The following is a 17,292-nucleotide window of genomic DNA, read 5'->3' as shown; positions in this document are numbered from 1 at the left end:
TCTCTCTCTCTCTCTCTCTCTCTCTCTTTCTCTTTCTTTCTCTCTCTCTCATCACTAGTCCAGAGGGATTTAGTTTCATGTGGTAAGCAGCTCTATGGAGAGCCCTACATAGTGAAGACTAAGGCCTCCAGCCAACACCCATGTAGGTGAACCTTCTTGGAGGCAGGTCCTCCGGCCACAGTCCAACCTTCAGATAAGCAAAGTCCAACTGACATCTTGACAACAACCTGATGAGAGACCCTGAGTCTGTACCACCCAGCTAAGTCACTCCAAAATTACAGACCCTCAGAAACCATGTGACATAATTTTATTTTGCTTACTGGCGGTCTTTATCAAACCAAGAACTACAATGACAAAATCTACATTTACCCAGATCAAAATGAGCCAACAAAGCCAGTTTTAACTGGCTAACAACACCCTTGATAATGGGTAAGGAAGTAAGCCCGAAGCATCTCATGGCATTTCAAGAGATCTTAAAAAAAGCAATTCGCACCCGTTTGAAAGTTTCACTCCTCTCTTTGCAATACCCCCATTCTCTGAGGTGCAACCATGAGTTCCAATGGCCTTGCACATGGCCATATGTATGGTCAAGGTAGGAGGGATGTTATCCCTTCGTCCCTACCTAAAATTCACCTTCCTGAGCATAGCAATAAATAAGACAGACTAACCGTAAGACGATTTACAGCACTGTGTCCTTTAAACTGCTTACCATAATTTGTAATTATTTTATCCACTTGTCTGCTTGTTTATTGTGCCTCCTTTCTGATCTGTAACAGGGCAGAAGCCATGTTGGTCTTACTCAGTACTTAGCTTAGAGTCAGACACATAGTAGGCACCAAAGGAATGTTTGCTGAATAAAGGTCTTGGCCATGCACTAGCACCGAGAAATACTAGACTCGACAAATCCCCTGGTGAGGAATGGTTCTCTCAGCTTGATACAGCTGTCCATAAAGTGGTATGATCTATATATTACATATGATATTGCATATGTAACAGTTCTCCCACTGTTTCCAGAGCAGTTCACATAGCACCTGCAAGCCCTACACCAACCTGATATTCTGGTCTTTGGAGGCTATTCTGACTGACTGCAAATAAGTGATATAAATGGAGGCTTTTAACCCAGAACCCCAGGTCCAAGCAGACTGAACTATGAATCGACTTTAAGCCAGGTCCAGCCTCTGGTACCAAATTAAAAAAAAAAAAAGAGCTCCCTGTTCTGTCCTGTGTGCTAGGTATTGCCACTCTCCATTCAGGGTGCCTCTCTGCTCCGAGTGGAAGGAAACTTGCCTCCGAAGGCAACAGCTCTGTTAGCCAACCAGCGGGGAAGGGGGAGGGGGGACTGGCTTCTGCAGGACTCTGTCTCCTGGCATTAAAGGGTATACAGCAGGCACTTCACTGTGCATCCACCCCACTGGGTCGTTTTCCTCCCAGCCCAGAGGGGAACTCCGTTTCCCAGCCCCCGTGCATGGGGCAGGGTCATGTGACTCATCCTGGACACAGAACGTGAGCAGCAGTTCCAGGAACCACTTCTGATTACAACACTCCCTCCTCGCTCCCTCCTGTCCCTGGGAAACTTGGAGCCTGGGTCCCACCTGGGAAGGAGCCTGGGTCCCTGAACGAATGTCCAACCACCCTGACTGTGACACGGATGAGCAATGACGCTCCCAATATTTTAGGTTTACGGGTGCCCAAAGTCCCCTAGCTGCACCCGATAGCCTGACACTTCCATGGGGAACAGCTCCTAAAACTGACCCCCTGACTTTCCCTGTTCCCCCTCTCAGGTGAGTCCCGAACTCTCCCGACTCACCCTCCTCGGGGAGTGAGGATCAGCCTTCCCCACCCCCACCTGCCACCCCCACCCTCTGACAGAGGTCTAGATTCCTAATGTCCTGATTCCTGCGCACACTCGCTCCCGGGGCATCTGTCACTCTCGTGTACATTGGCTCCTGCGCCCAGCGTGGCATTCTGGAGCTCCCCAATAGGGCACTTGGATCACACCGTCATGGCATCCACTACAGCCCCTTGGCCTGGGCCTCTGTGTCCCCACATATTTGCAAACACACCTGACAGAGACTTCTTGTGCCAACACCCAGCAGACTGCACCCTGGCCCAACCTCCAGCGTGAAGGAGACCCATAAACCCTCCCGGCTGAGTAAACACATTTTATTGGGCCAGCGGACACTTCCTGGCCATCCTGCCCCACCTTCCTTTGTCCTGCTCCAGCCGGGCCAGTTCCCCTGCACAGCCCCAGGCCCCCCAAACCCACCCTCTAACCTCCGTCGGCCCCCTGCCCCTTCCCCCGGACACCTGCACCCCGGCCCTAAGGAGGGTGGAGAGTTTCTTCCTTATCAGCCGTTTTACTGCCCCCTCCTCCCTGGTTACACAGCCACTGGGAACAGAGCTCCCGGCCAGGGCAGGCCATGCCTGTCAGCTCCCAGCCGACGGCTCCGGGGCACAGAGAAAGGCCCTTCGGTGCTGCCTCGGGGGCAGGGAAGGGCCTGCAAGCCTGAAAGAAGCAGAAAAGACGCCAAAGGCAAGCAGAAGCATCCTGGTCCAGGTGCCCACAGAGAGGTTTCTGAAGTGAGGTTGGGGAGTGAGGACAGTCAGGGCAGGACCAGAGCCGCCTGGGAGGCCCAGCAATCAGCCCGGCCCATCGGCCCATCACGGAGAGCACCTGGCAGTGCCCCGTGACCCCTCCCTGGGCCGCCACCTGCAGGCCATCGGGAGCACGGATGCTCGGAAGGCGCATTCTGGAGACTAGACGCCGCGGAGCTGAGAGACGTCCAGGGGGGGCGCTGGGAACACCCTCAGCTGTGGTGCGGCCCCCGACGGAGTTGGCCACCTGGGACCCAAAGGTGGCACAGCAGCCTCCCAGAGGCCTGGCCGGAGCCAGAGAGAAAGGCCACAAGCCGGAGAAAGGGCAAGAAGGTGGACCCGCACCCCAGCTCTCCCCTGGAGGCAGGCTTCTCCTCCGTCCAGCTCTGTGCCCTGCTGCCTGCTGGCATTGACCTTGGGGCCTGGGCCTAGGCTAGAGACTGAGGCCGCCCGCCCGGAGAAGACCCTTTGCAGTAAGACTTTTTGGGTGCAGCTGGTCCAGCTCTTCCCATGTGACCCGCACCTTGATCCCAGGCGTGAGCGGCAGCGGCCCATGGAAGTCCTTGGGGAGGCGGCGTCGGGCCTGGATAACCCGACATGAGGCTCCCGGCTCTCCACCTCTGCCTGCCCTCTTGATCCCAGGAGTCTCAGGGGAGGAAGCAGCCACCCGCCACCAGCATCACCCTGGGCATCCACAAGCCCCCTCTGCCCTCCTCCCAGCTGCCCACAGAGAGTGCCCAGGCGGGGTATGGAGAGGAAGGACTCGGGGTGCTATGAGGCCCCCAGGAAGCTGGGCCTGTCCTTCTCCATCGAGGAGATCTTAAAGAGGCCCGCCGAGAGGAGCGACGGGGGCAGGCGGGAAGGGGCAGGTGGACAGGGCACCGGGCAAGCGGCGGCTGCAGGCTCCAGGCTGGAGAGGCGCCCCCAGGACCAGCCCCAGGGTAAGTGTCTTCTGGTCATTTCTTATCCGTTCCTGAGTCTCCACGACCCAGCTGGGTTGCTCTGTGGTGACAGAGAGAGGGCTCTAAAATCCAGAGATGCCCGGCATGGGGCTGGGCCTTCAATCTCTTTCTATCTAGCCCAGAAGTGTGGCTGTTCCGATGCGACACCGGGCTCAGTCAGTTGCGGAATGCAGGGACGGGGGCCTGTCCTGCAGCCAGGCCCCCGTGAGAATGCTGCTGCCAGGTACTTACTCAGCATTCACGACGTGACGGGCACTGTCCCGGAGGCTGTGTGTGCCTCCTATTTAACTTCAGCATGACCATAGCCTGACAGATGTGGAAACGCATCTGTGAACGGAGAGCGGTGGACGGTGTCCCCGAGTTGCCCAGCAAGTAAGCAGAAGACCCGAGGTCTGAGCCTACTAGGGCCGCCCCTAACACTGCTCAGTCCGCACAGTCTTCTCCTTCGTGAGCGCAGCCCAGCCAGCTCAGCCGGAGAAGACACTTACCCTGGGGCTGGTCCTGGAGTGGCTGAGGTTTTGCCCGGATCTGCCCATCCTGACCCCCACCCCTGGCCAGTGCTCCCCCCAGAGCATGTCCCCAAAGAGCAATGACCAGATCCAGACCTGACAGCTGGCTTGGGGAAGGCACCTCTAAGAGCAGGAATTGGTGACATCTGTCTCAGTGCTACCCTGGCCGAGGAGAAAGTCCCTTTGCAGTAAGACTGAAGCCCATTTGGCTTCAGGAAAGCTCAGGAAAGTCCCTTTCCCACTCGGGCTGAGCTTCATCCTCGGTGACACGGTTGAGTGAAGGAAGGGGAAACCGAGGTGGTGTCTCAAGTGTCCACTGGCGCCTGAGAGTCGATGAGCCCAGGGTTCTCACATGAGAGTCCCAGTTCTCTCCCACTTCCCACTCCTTTAGTCCATGGAAAGGCTGGGAAGGAAGCTCAGGGAACCCCACACACAACCCCACGGCCCCCCAGTTGAGTCTCCGGAGAGGGGCTTGTCCCCAGCTGCAGGGGAAGACCATGAAGGACCCCTCCTTCCCGGGGTAGCTGAGCTTATTAATGGGGAAGGATCCCCAGCCTCATTTTCAGAAGTTCATTCATATGTTCCAGTGAATTGGATGAGCATTCACAGAAATGATTCTTCTGGGCGTCCAACCTCAGTCTCTCCTGCTGCAGCTTCATAGAATCCATGACTGTCGAGAGAGAGAGAGAGAGAGAGAGAGAGAGAGAGAGAGAGAGAGAGAAGGGAAGGGAAGGGAAGGGAAGGGGAGGGGAGGGGAGGGGAGGGGAGGGGAGGGGAGGGGAGGGAAGGGAGGAGAAGGGAGGAGAAAAGAAGGGAGGAGAGAGAGAGAGAGAGAGAGAGAGAGAGAGAGAGAGAGAGAGAGGTCTGATATCCCTACCAGAGGAGCTGCCCTTCTCCTAGCTGACAATGGCTGGTGACAAAAAGGCAGACGGCCACTCATCCTGAACCTCCACAAAGATGCCAGTACGTCCACGTCAACTAGAGCCAGAGCAGACCCCAGGGGGTGTCCACCCAAAGAGCAACGATGGGTTAGACAGCGCCCCTGGCTCCCGGCACTCCATGGCCATCCTGCCATCCAATTGTCACAGGTGTGAGCCCCCACCTTATAGACGATACACCAAGAGAAGACCCATCAGCTGCCAACACTACATGAGTGTTAGCCCTGGAGGCCTGAGACCACCCACTCTAGGCTATTCCCGAACGTGGCTTAAACCCATCCACCTCGCGCTCTGCTGGAATCCTGTGTTTCTGAGACTAGTGAAGGTCCCCCGGTGGTTTTCAAGATGACTCTGAGGGGCGCGCAGACAAAGATGAGATGATTTATGTCAATAGTTCTAATTATCTGTACACGAAGCTTCTGTTTAGGACCCAGGATGCTGGCTCCCCATTTTTTGGTCACAACGTGAGGTTTTCTTTTTAAATGAGTTTACTTATTTAAGTAAACAAAAACGTCTATTTGGGAAGCTGCTAAGCAAATAATAATACAGATGGGACGCCAACCTGGCGGAAACCACAGAGGTCACCGGCAGAAACTGTGAAGGAGCGGAGTCCGTGAGACGCTGAGCGAGGGGGACAGAAAGCTGGGATTGCAGGAATCTGGCCTCTACGCCCAGCTGGCACCGAGTCACAGGAAGCCCTCAGGCGAGCCTTGAATCTTTGGGCCTCAGTTTCCCCATCTGGAGCATGAAAGAGCATTTGGGAGCATTCCTGAGGTCCCTCCCAGCTCTGACACCGTGACCAGCTCCACGGCAAACTGGGTGCTGAGAAGCCTTGGCGGTTTCACTCACGGCGATTTCGCACACAGAAGCTTCCTCCCAGCAGCGGGTGTCTCCCCGCCGGGCAGGGCAGGGCAGGGTGGCAGGAGGGGCGGCCTTTCCCGCCCTCACAGGACCCTCCCCACCCCACCTGTTTCCCTCTTGGTATGCAGGACCTCCATCACCCCAGTAATAACCACAGAGGAGTAATTCCTCTGGCCTCACGTGCCACGGTAAGGGCTCCATGGGGTGGCTGGTGGAGGTTGACTGGCACACCCAGGGAGCTCCGAAAAATGCAGCATGGCAGGCCGGGCACCCAGGACTCTGACTCTGGGTCTAGGATGGTCCCCAGGAATCCCAGTTCTAACCAGCTCTCCCAAAATGGTCCAAGGATGTAAGGGGTCCAAAGACCACTCTTTGGGGAGGCTGGGCCCAGGGAGGCAGAGTGGCTTGTTCTGAGCTGCAGAACCCATACCTACAAGAGCCGGGGCCTGGCCAGTCATCCAGGCCAAGGCCAGTGCTCCGCTCCCCCGTGTCTCCGGCAGCAGCCAAGGTCCATCCTCCCCACATCCTTCCACGCTCACAGGGACCCTCGTCATCTAAGGCTTGGACCCTCCCAGGTCTCAAGCCAATGGAAAATTCCAAGAGGGTCTCCCAACTTAAGAGGATGCTGAGCCCAGCTGACAGCTCCCTCCTTCTGAGAGAGGCCAGCTCCCTGGAGACCTAGGGTGTGTCTCATGGCTCATTAATGACTCTGCCCTTAGACAGGCTCCCATGAGAGCAGACAGCAGCAGGGATAAAGGATGCAGAGCTAAAAGTCTGTACTTCCCCCAGGATAAGTGTGGTTTGCGCTCTCTCTCTCTCTCTCTCTCTCTCTCTCTCTCTCTCTCTCACACACACACACACACACACACACACACACACACACACACACACAACTTATCCCTGCCACCAGTCACAACCTACCGTGGCCATGGGGACATTCCTACAGGTCTGGGGGACCTAGAGGCTGGTTCTAGAATTGAGAAGCTGACTCCTTCTTAGGCCTTGTTGGCAGTACAAGGCAGTACAATGCTGGACTCCTGCCGGCAAAAAACAAACGTTGTATTCTTGTAGGATCCCCCCAAAAAGCAGACCTGAAGGGAGGATTTAAGCCCAAGTGCTGAAGGCAGTGACCACTGTGTAAAACCGAAGCTTCAATCCTTTGGGAAAGGGAGCAAATATACTCCTTGGAATTATGTGGGCTTTTCAGCCTAGAAAGTCATGCCCTGGCAATAGAGCAAGTGGTTCTGGAGCACAAAAAGGTCTGAGGGACGCAAGCAGGGCGCTGACAACATCACTATGGTAACAGGCCCCCAGCGTATCAGAGCTGGGAGAAACCCGAGTGGACGGCAGAGGCTTTAGCATTGGCTATAATTTAAATTTGATGTATTCATCATATGCTTCATCCAGGCATGCAACGAGCTACTGCATGGCTGCCGGGTGGCAGGCTTATCTATTGCTGCACACACAAAAATTGTCCCCAAACTTAGTGGCTTCAGATAACCATGAACATTTCCTATGTCACTCAGATTCTGTGGGTCAGGAGTCTGGGAATGACTTAACTGGGTGGTCTGGCTCAGGGTCCCTGTGAGATTGCAGTAAGGGTGTCGTTTGCAGCCACCTGAAGGCTGGACTGGAATAAAGGATCTGTTCCCACGGTGGCTCGCACTCGCGGCTGGTGAGTGGCACCAACCGTTGGAGGAGGCCTCAGTTTCTCCCCAGGCAGGGCTCTCCACATGCTACTTGAGTGTCCTCCCAAAATGGCGGCGGCGTCTCTCAGGGCGAGCAATCCAAGAGGGAGGGAGCCACGTGGGAGCTGCCACTTCCAATGGCCCGTCTGTTATGGGAGTCACTAAGGTGGGCCCGCATTAAAGGAGACAAGGATGCAAAGCCATCACAGGTATCATAAAGCCCCCACAGGTGTCAGCTGGGAGTGGGGATGCTGCAGAGAGCAGAGCACACGCACGGCCCTGCCCTTACCCAGCAGGGGAGACAAGTGGCCATCCACTAGTCACAAGGAAAGCGCAATGACAGCGGCAATAAGTGCTGGGAGGGGGTGACACAGCTCTCTGATGCCTGTTCTCAGGGAGGTTTGGTCCATCCAGGCAGCCAGGGAAGGTTTCCCAGAGGAGGTCGTGGCTGCTGCTGGGGGCACAAGAGAACCACAGGAAGTCCCTGACCGACTGGAGAGAAGAGGCCCTTGTGGGTCTGCCCTGGGAGACTCCTGCCCTGCACCCCGCCCACCTGCCATGTCCAGGAGGCGTCCCCGGCCTGCGGGAGGGCTCCCAGGGGTGCCCTGGATCTCCTCCCTGCTGAGCCCACTGCCTCAGGAAGACAAGGACAGGCCCTTGCAGAGACGTCGCCCGTGCGAAGCCCCCAGGGCCTGTAGCTGAGCAGCCAGGGCCCATTAGCAGACCCCAGAGAAGGAGCAATCAGGGGAGGGAGCCGAGCGTGGAGAAACATCGGTTTATAATTAGGTGGCCTAATCACCTGTGTAAATTGTGTATTTCTTATGATCGATGTGCTAAACGGCTCAGGTTTAATTAAGTTCTGCTGACTCGTTCTCTGTGAAGACCCACCGGAGTGTGATTCACAGCTTGCACAATTAATAACGGGGAGAGGAGCAACCTGGAAGGGGGGCAGTTTCCCGCCACCTTCCTCACCTCTCCCGGCCCCACCCCACCCCACCCCCACCCCCCAACACCCCTCACCCCCACCCCCGTGCCCTCCAGGGTGCCCTCGGCCAGCGCTGCCGGTGTGCTGCACTGTGGCCACCAGCTGGGCCTGAGATACTGGGCCTAGACAGGAACTCCTCCCAATCCAGTTCCCCGTCCTCGGCTCAGAAAATGGGGCCCACCGCCCTCATCGTCCTCTCTGACTGGGCCCAGGAGATCCCAGCCCTTCCTGGGGATTGAGAACCTTGTCCGGTGCCTGGGCGCCCCATCCATGAGCTCGTCTTCCCAACCTCTTGTTCACTGAGGTCCAAAATTCTACGGGCTGAGCTCTGTCTGCTCTTTTCTCTGTTCCCTATTCCATTGATGCTCTTCTGCCTTCTCTCACCTGCTTCCTCGTTTTCTTACCCACTGTGGTCTGTAACTAAAGCCAACAGCAAGGTCACTAACACACCTTGGCCCCGCCCCCTTCCATCCAGAGGAGAGGAAGAGCAAGCGGAGGGTCCGAACCACCTTCACCACAGAGCAGCTGCATGAGCTGGAGAAGCTCTTCCGCTTCACCCACTACCCAGACATCCACGTCCGCAACCAGCTGGCAGCCAGGATCAACCTCCCAGAAGCCCGGGTGCAGGTACAACCCTCCCGCTCTAGCCCCACCTCCATGCACCGGGGCCGTGGATCCCGGACCCTCCGGGCCTGCCCCGTCTGAAACTTGCCATTGGCTTTGTCCCACAAATACAGTCATAGCTGCTAAACGTTACGCTCCAGGAAAGGAGGTCCCCATAGTTATAATATGATTTCTCTCCTGGGAGGGTGAAAATGGAGTGAGGTGGCATTGCTGATGGCCATTGATAGATGCCCCCATTCCCTTCCTCTCCACTTGGCTACAGCTTCAGAACATCATCCACTCTGCAGCCTCACTCACAAAATGCCTCTGGACCATCTAGACCGGGGTCAACACAGTTTTTCTGTTAAGGGCCAGGTGGTAATTATGTTGGGCCTCGGGGGCCATTCGATCACTGTCACACCTATTCAACCCTGCCATCGTAGCACAAGAGCAGCCACAGACCATACACCAACAATTGAGCATGGCGGTGTTTCAATAAAACTTTATCGATAAACACTAAAATGTGAATTTTGTGTAATTTGCATGTGTCACCAAATATTCTTCTTGTGTGGATTTTTTGCAGCCATTTGAAAATGTGAAAACAATTCTTTTTTTTATTGATTTTTTACAGAGAGGAAGGGAGAAGGATAGAGAGTTAGAAACATCGATCAGCTGCCTCCTGCACACCTCCTACTGGGGATGTGCCCGCAACCAAGGTACACGCCCTTGACCGGAATCGAACCTGGGACCTTTTAGTCCACAGGCCGACGCTCTATCCACTGAGCCAAACCGGTTAGGACTGAAAACTATTCTTTTTTCTTCTTCTTCTTTTTAAATATATTTTATTGATTTTAGAGAGGAAGGGAGAGAGAGATAGAAACCTCAATGATGAAGAGAGAATCATTGACCGGCTGCCTCCTGCACGCCCCCTACTGGGGATCGAGCCCGCAACCCAGGCACGTGCCCTTGGCTGGAACCGAACCTGGGACCTTTCAGTCCGCAGGCTGACGCTCTATCCATTGAGCCAAACCAGCTAGGGCTGAAAACTATTCTTAACTCATGGGTAGGCCATACACAAACAGGTGGCAGGCCAGAGTTAGCCGACAAGCCTTAGTTTTCCAACGCCTGGCCTGGACCACATGGCTCTCCCTTTGACAGCAGAGAAATGGAGAGGACCCTGGATCCACGGTCTGAGGCCTGGTTCACACACCGACTGCTTAATCTGAAACGTTCCGCAGGCTTCTCCCTCTTCCTTGTAATCCTTGTCTGATTTCTTCACCCCTGAGTGTCTATGGCTTTTTCCATGGTTGGGGATACAGTCACCCCTTATCACTCACCAGGCATAGGTCCTGCCCTCTTGGCACATCCCCTGTTTTGCAAGTACCATTCTAGCAAACCCACATCCAATGGTTGCACGGTTGGCATGCTCTCCAACGGTTTTCTAAATCACTCTTCTTTTTTTTTTTCTTTTTTTTTAACAAACATGATGGGCTCATTTGAATTCAAAATCTTAGTGAGGGCCCAGATCAACATTCTACTCTTTACCTTATCCCAACCTACTGTTCTTCTGGCTAAGGATGCCCCCGCCTCAGACTTCTCCCCTTTTTCTTTCCATTAGAAATCTGTCACCAGCTAAGTTGGTAGCCCCAGCTAAGTGGCTCACAATTTAGCGGCGTCTCAGCAGAATGAGCCAGTACAAACGGCCGCGTGTCAGGGCCAATCAGGATGCTCGTGAATACAGGAAACGGCCAATGTTCCTGCAGATGCCCAGGGGCCCACGGGAGTGGCAAACGGGTGGCCGGCCAGCAGGAAACAGCCCACGGGTGGGTTTTATTTGGCCTGCACAGGATTTGAAAGCTCAGAACTTTCACATAAACATCAAGATTTCTGTCTTAGAAACTGGATGAGCCTGCAAAGCTGGGCTCACATTTCACATGGTGGCTGCTGGCTGCTGGCTGAAGCTGAGAGGCTGCCCCCTTAGGCTTGGTGGGCCATGGACCCCATCACTCCTGATGACGGGGCACCCCACTGCTGCCCTCCCGAATGATCCGGCCCTGCAGGCGTTGGAGGCTGTGGTCCCTGTCCCCTCTCAGAAGGCTGACCTCCAGAGCCAGAGAAATCCTGGATGCCCTGAGCTTTCTAAACCGCAAAATCTCTTGGGAGGCGTGGTTATTAGGCATGTTGGGTGAGACACTAAATGGAGAAAAACCCTTTGCTTACATCCATCCTCTCTCTCTCTCTCTCTCTCTCTCTCTCTCTCTCTCTCTCTCTCTCTCATCAGATCTGGTTCCAGAATCAGCGAGCCAAATGGCGGAAGCAGGAGAAAATGGGCAACCTTGAGGTCCCGCAGCAGCCGAGTGAGGCCGACGTGGCCCCAGCCACACAGCTGGACATGGCCGTGAGTGGCTGAGGCACCAAGGGGGCCTGGGGACCCGCTGTCTGGGAACATCCCCTCCAGACCCAGACGGGAGGAAACACCTCAGGGGAATATTTTTCAGAAAGAGCATGGGCAAGGATGTTCTGGAAGTCTGTGGGGACCTGGGACAAATCATAGCCTCTCTCTGTCCCGGGCCGTCACCCACGGAGTGGCCATCACAGGCTTCTCCCTCCTCCTTGATTCCTTGTGTAAAACGTCACAGTTTACAGAATAGGGTCATGGAGTAAAGGGCGGTACCCAGGGGGGGAACACTGGAGTCCGACTGCCCCGGTTCGAGTCCCAGCTCTCCCTCAGCAGCAGGGTGGCCGGGAAGAGCCACGCGCCCCTCCGAGGACAGTATAGTTTTTTTGTTTGTTTTTTTTTAAAATATATCTTATTGATTTTTTACAGAGAGGAAGAGAGAGGCATAGAGAGTTAGAAACATCAATGAGAGAGAAACATCGATCAGCTGCCTCTTGCACACCCCCTACTGGGGATGTGCTCACAACCAAGGTACATGCCCTTGACCGGAATCGAACCTGGGACCCTTGAGTCTGCAGGCCGACGCTCTATCCACTGAGCCAAACCGGTTTCGGCGACAGTATAGTTTTGATGAGGATGTAAGTATTCGCTGCCCGTTGAGACATCTATTTGTGTACCAGATGCTAACCTCTGGGGCGGTAGCTCTACACAGAATAGACAGTCCTGTGGCGAAAGGTTTGTGCAGCCCCGCAGTGATGCTGGGAGGCAGGGGGGTTTTATTTAATATATTTTTATTGATTTCAGAGAGGAAGGGAGAGGGAGAGAGAGATAGAAACATCAGTGATGAGAGAGAATCATTCATTGGCTGCCTTCTGCACTCCCCACCCTGGGGATCAAGCCCGCAACCGGAGCATGTGCCCTGACCAGGAATTGAACTATGATCTCCTGGTTCATAGGTCAGCACTCAACCACTGAGCCACGCCAGCTGGGCAGGGTTTTTCATTTATCCTCTTTTTCCCGCTAACACAGACACTGGGCTCTGAGAAGCAAAGTGACTTCTCCACGTCCAGCAATTCCTGTGAATGGTGGAATAAAGGCCAGGCTTCCTGGCCCCCGCCCCACCCCTCACCCCCAGCCCCGTGCATACATTTCTCCCCAGGCTGGTCCCCTAGCCGCCCCCCACTGCCCACGTGTCGTGGGGGGAAGGTCGGGGAGCTCCAGGGCCGCCCAGGGTAAAGCTGAGGACTCACGGCGCTCCTGACCTCTCCTGTGACAGGGCCCCCTGCTGCCGCCCCCGGGCTGTTACCCGCCGGATCAAGGTCAGCTGGCCTCTGCCTGGTTTCCTGCTGGAATCACTCTCCTCCCGCACCACCCATGGGAGACACCACCGCTCCCGGGCCCTGTCGTCCTGCAGACCTGCGTCCCTGCCCTCTGCTTCCTTCCGCCTCCACACCCCGGGTGGGGCAGCATCTGCGCCACCTCCACATAGGGACCAGACGGACATCCTCTCCCCAGCGGGGCCCCGCTCCTCCCCAGGTGACGACAAGTGGCAGGGGGGTGCCCAGGCGTCTGGGGGAGTCAACCTCCTGATCCAGAGACGGCCCACACCCCAGGAAGCCACCCCAGCATGCCCCTCGGAAGGCTGCAGCAGGCTCAGCAGCAAGGTGGCCCTCCTGGCTCAACGACAGAGGCGTTCCGACCTCGGGGGGAGTTCTGGAACCAGGAGGTCCTTGTCTTGCACCTGTGCTTCCTCCAACATGCTGTGTGACCTCCAGCCAGTCACTGACCCTCTCTGGGCCTCATCGGTAACAGGAAGCAGCTGGACAAGATGACTTCTGAGGGCCTCTGGCCTTTGCTTTGGTGAGGTGAACCATGGTGAGAGCAGAGGCATGGAGGGGGCCCATGAGAGGTGGTTGGCTCTCTCATTCATGACACATGTATTGAGCACCTGCTGAGCGCTCCATAAGTGGAACTGGATATTGACATGAGCGGCCGAGGCTCTGCCCCTATGAGCTCAGTCCAGGTTGGTCGAAGGGACAGTGCCGACCTTCTCCTGCAGGTACAACCTTCGCCAGTGACCTTGCAGTTGGCCCATGTCTATCACATTCTGTGTGGCTTTTATGTGAATGTCTTAAAGAAATATAGGGAAACGTTTTTTTCATTTTAAACAGAACTTAGTGTCTTTGGTTATTCTATTGAATTGGGGAGGGATGTTGCCATTTCTGATCCGAATGAAGAGTAAGACAGCAAGGTCTTTGTAGAGTTTATTTCCCGGGACTTTGCAAGGGGCCCAGCTGCAAGACCAGCCTCACCCTGCCCTGAAAAGCCTAGCGTTTCATTGGACTCTGCTGTTTCCTTGCAGCGTGACCTTGAGCTGGACACACGCCCTGTCTGGGCCTCAGTTTTGACATCTGTAAATTGGCCTGCCCACCTGGCCTGCCTCACAGAGCCGTCGGGCAGGGTCTGGAAGGAAGTGGAAGTGCTTTTGCAAAGTGTGAGGCAGGACCCATTGCGGAGTGATGCTGTTGTCCCAGATCCCACCAGGAAAGTGGCTGCTTTGGGTTCCGGCCCCGGGATAAGTCACACCTGCTCACAGGGAGGCTGTGCACGGAACCTCCCTTCTGCATGAGTATTGCTGAGACGTGTCCTTCTGGGGGAGGACAGGGCCTGCTCCCCTGCGCTGGGCAGGCTGGCCTGACCTCAATGAGCAACCCTAGAAATTCTAGGGTCCTTCCCCAAGCCCCAGCCCCTCTGCAATCTGCCTGGATCCCACAGAGGAGTTGGACTGGGAATAGGAAGGCTGGGTCTTTGTCCTGCATGCTGTCTATCCGGCCGTATAACCTTGCCATTCCATCTCTCTGGCCTCAGCTCTCTCATCTGTCAATTGCGGGCAGCAAGGCTAGCTCTGCTTCAGGCGTGCAATGGGCCAGCACCACAGAGTACAGCCCACAGTGCGAATGAGCTTTGCAAACTTAGACTCAAAAACCACCCAGAGCCCTGAGTTTATTATTGCCACCTCACCTCCAGCAAAATCTGGATGGAAGGGGAAGCCTAGGGATTCAGGATGTGACCCCACCTCAGCCAGTCCCCTGTTGGGGGCTCACTCTGCATCCTCCACTCCAAATGTAAACGCCCTCCTGCAGCCTCTTTCTGCCTTCCAGGTTGTCTCTCATGGACAGGATGGAAGCTGACAGCTCCCCACACCCTCGGGGGCCAAGGCAGCCCTAGGCCAGGCAGCAGGCTCTCTTTTGAGACCTCTCGCAGCCATTGCTGACGTCCTGGTTAGAGGCAGGTCATGGAGGAGAGTGCAAATCTGCAGTCTTGGTGGTGGAATGGAGAGGCACAGGTCTGCTCTGCTCAGGGTCCCGATATTAGTCTGGGTTCAGAGAGAGAGAAAGAGGGGGGGAAGGGGGAGGGGGAGAGAGAGAGAGAGAGAGAGAGAGAGAGAGAGAGAGAGAGAGAGAGAGAGAGATTGGGATTTAGTGTAAGGAATTGGCTCTCATGTTCTATGGAGGCTGAGAAGCCCCACGACCTGCAGTGATCAAGCTGGAGGCCAGGAGGTAGGAGCGCCAGTCTGAGTCCAAAGTCAGGAGGCGATGCCCTGGTTCAGAGACAGGCAGAGCAAGTTCTCCCTTCCTCCGCCCTTCGTTCTATTCCGGCCTCATGGTCACCCACACCGGGAGGGCGGGTGCTTTACTCAGTCTCCCAATTCAAATGTCAGTCCAGAACACCCCAGAGGAATATTAAACCAGTCTCCTGAGCATTGCGGGGTGGGGGTGGGGGGCAGCAAGTTGATGTGTAAAATTAACCATCACAGTCCCCATCTCCCGTCCCAGTCAATGCCCTCCTTCCCCCAGAATCCTCTGGAGATAGGGTGGAGCCGACTGCACGACATTCTGTGACCAGAATGTTACCTTCAGTACAGATGTAACAGGTGATTTCGGGGCCACCATTCTTCTCTAGGGAGGGATGTCTTTTGCCCCCACCCCTACCCCCAGGACCTATTTTACTCCCTTTGCCTTATATCTGCCAGCTGTGTGACCTTGGGCAGGTGGCATGTCCCCTCCGTGTATGTCCTCTGCATAGCCACAGTTTCTCGTGGCTTAGGGTGTCTGTGACAATTAAATGAGTTAGTCATTTTGGGCACATGGTAAGCACTCCACAGATGTTAAGAAAAAAGTCATTTCCCCAACTCTTCCTTCTACCTCCTTCTCCTTCTGAACTCGAGCAGCTATTCTGATCCTAGACTCCATCCCAGGAATTCTTAAATCATCAGGAGGCGAGGAACTCTCCCAAGAGTACGCAAAAGGTGTGTGTGTGTGTGTGTGTGTGTGTGTGTGTGTGTGTTTCCCAGGGAAAGGGTTCACTACTTTCATCAGCTTTTCAAAGAGCTCTGGGGCTAAGAATAATCATAATAAAGGGTCCCTATCAAGCACACTTGAGTCAACTCCTGACAGGTGCATACTCTAGCTGTGTGGACCAAAGACTTGAGATCATTTTTTTAAGATTAAAATCCTACAAAGATGAAATGAACAAGTGCAAAGTTTTAACTCACTAATTAATGAGGGAACCACAACAGTGGCCTCACAGCAGTTCCAGGGAGAATTGGAAAAATGGATACATATCGAGGCAATCTGGAATGCTGCTGTGAATCACAATGAGAGCAAAAAGGGTCCTAGGCCAGAGAAACACAATTGCATCTCCGTGGGACACAATTCATTTGCATTTCTATGGACAGAAATCATTCGTCTTGTTACCAGTTCTACAGATAAAGAGTTGAAAAACAGCTCAAAGACAATGAAGGGTGCAGAAATCTGGGAAGAGTAGGCTAGACAGAACACCTAGCAATTTTTTTATTTATTCTTTATTGATTAAAGTATTACATATGTCTCCTTTTTCCCACATTGACCTCTCCCCGACCACTCCCACACACCCCCCAGCACATGCCCTCACCCCCTACTGTCTGTGTGTTCATTGGTTATATATATATATATATATATATGTCCTTTGGTTGATCTCTTACCTGCTACCCACTCTCAGCAATCTTTATATGCCCATTTCAGTTTTTCACAATTTTTCCAGACCCAAAGTTGCTAATCGCTCTGAATCTCGCCTTCATCATCCATTAAATGGGGATGACAAGACCTGCCTCAGAAGTTAGCTGTGAGGTGATATCAGATGACACAGGGAAATGTTTTGTATTTGTTCAACACTATGAATTTAGAAAATCATTCTTTACTGTCTTTCAAACTCTAGAACTCAAGTTAAAAGGTTTATACCTAGAATGTGTTTAGACAGACAGTAACATTTCTTTAATATCCATTGACTTTTGACAGTTCAGTTGCTAAGAAGGTGACAAGCCATAGGAAATGGACAAAGAGCAGAAATTAGAGATTCACAGGAAAAACATACAAATGGACACTAAACACATGAAAATGTCCTCAACCTCATTCATAATTTTCAAATGTCAATAAAATGGTATGAAATACATTCTTTTACCTTTCGGATGGGCAAATATGGAAAAGTGTTGGTGAGGGGGTTGATGCAATAGTCACTCTCACAGTAAGGAAGCGATACGCCATATTCAGAACATGAGGTAGTAAACAGGACAAATGATTCTGTTTCTTCAACAAATCTATCGCATAGAAAAACTGGGGGCAGCTGTTACAGAATGAAAGACACTTAGAAGACAGAACAAGCAAATGCAATATGTGAATCTTTTTGGCCCTGATTTTTAAGAAATAACCATAAGA

General features: G+C 54.0%; 1 protein-coding gene across 1 annotated transcript; it reads left to right on the top strand.

Annotated features, from left to right (window-relative positions):
- Window positions 1–3,343: 3,343 nt before the first annotated feature.
- Window positions 3,344–13,028, top strand: ISX (intestine specific homeobox; the record flags this gene model as incomplete). Its single annotated transcript, XM_079775704.1, has 4 exons — window positions 3,344–3,536; window positions 9,014–9,165; window positions 11,423–11,539; window positions 12,816–13,028. The coding sequence occupies 4 exons, from the start codon at window positions 3,344–3,346 to the stop codon at window positions 13,026–13,028; spliced, it is 675 nt and encodes a 224-aa protein (XP_079631830.1).
- Window positions 13,029–17,292: the final 4,264 nt, after the last annotated feature.

Source organism: Cnephaeus nilssonii (assembly GCF_951640355.1).
Source record: "Cnephaeus nilssonii genome assembly, chromosome: 6".
Classification (NCBI taxonomy): Eukaryota; Metazoa; Chordata; class Mammalia; order Chiroptera; family Vespertilionidae; genus Cnephaeus; species Cnephaeus nilssonii.
This window is presented reverse-complemented; position numbering and strand designations above follow the sequence as displayed.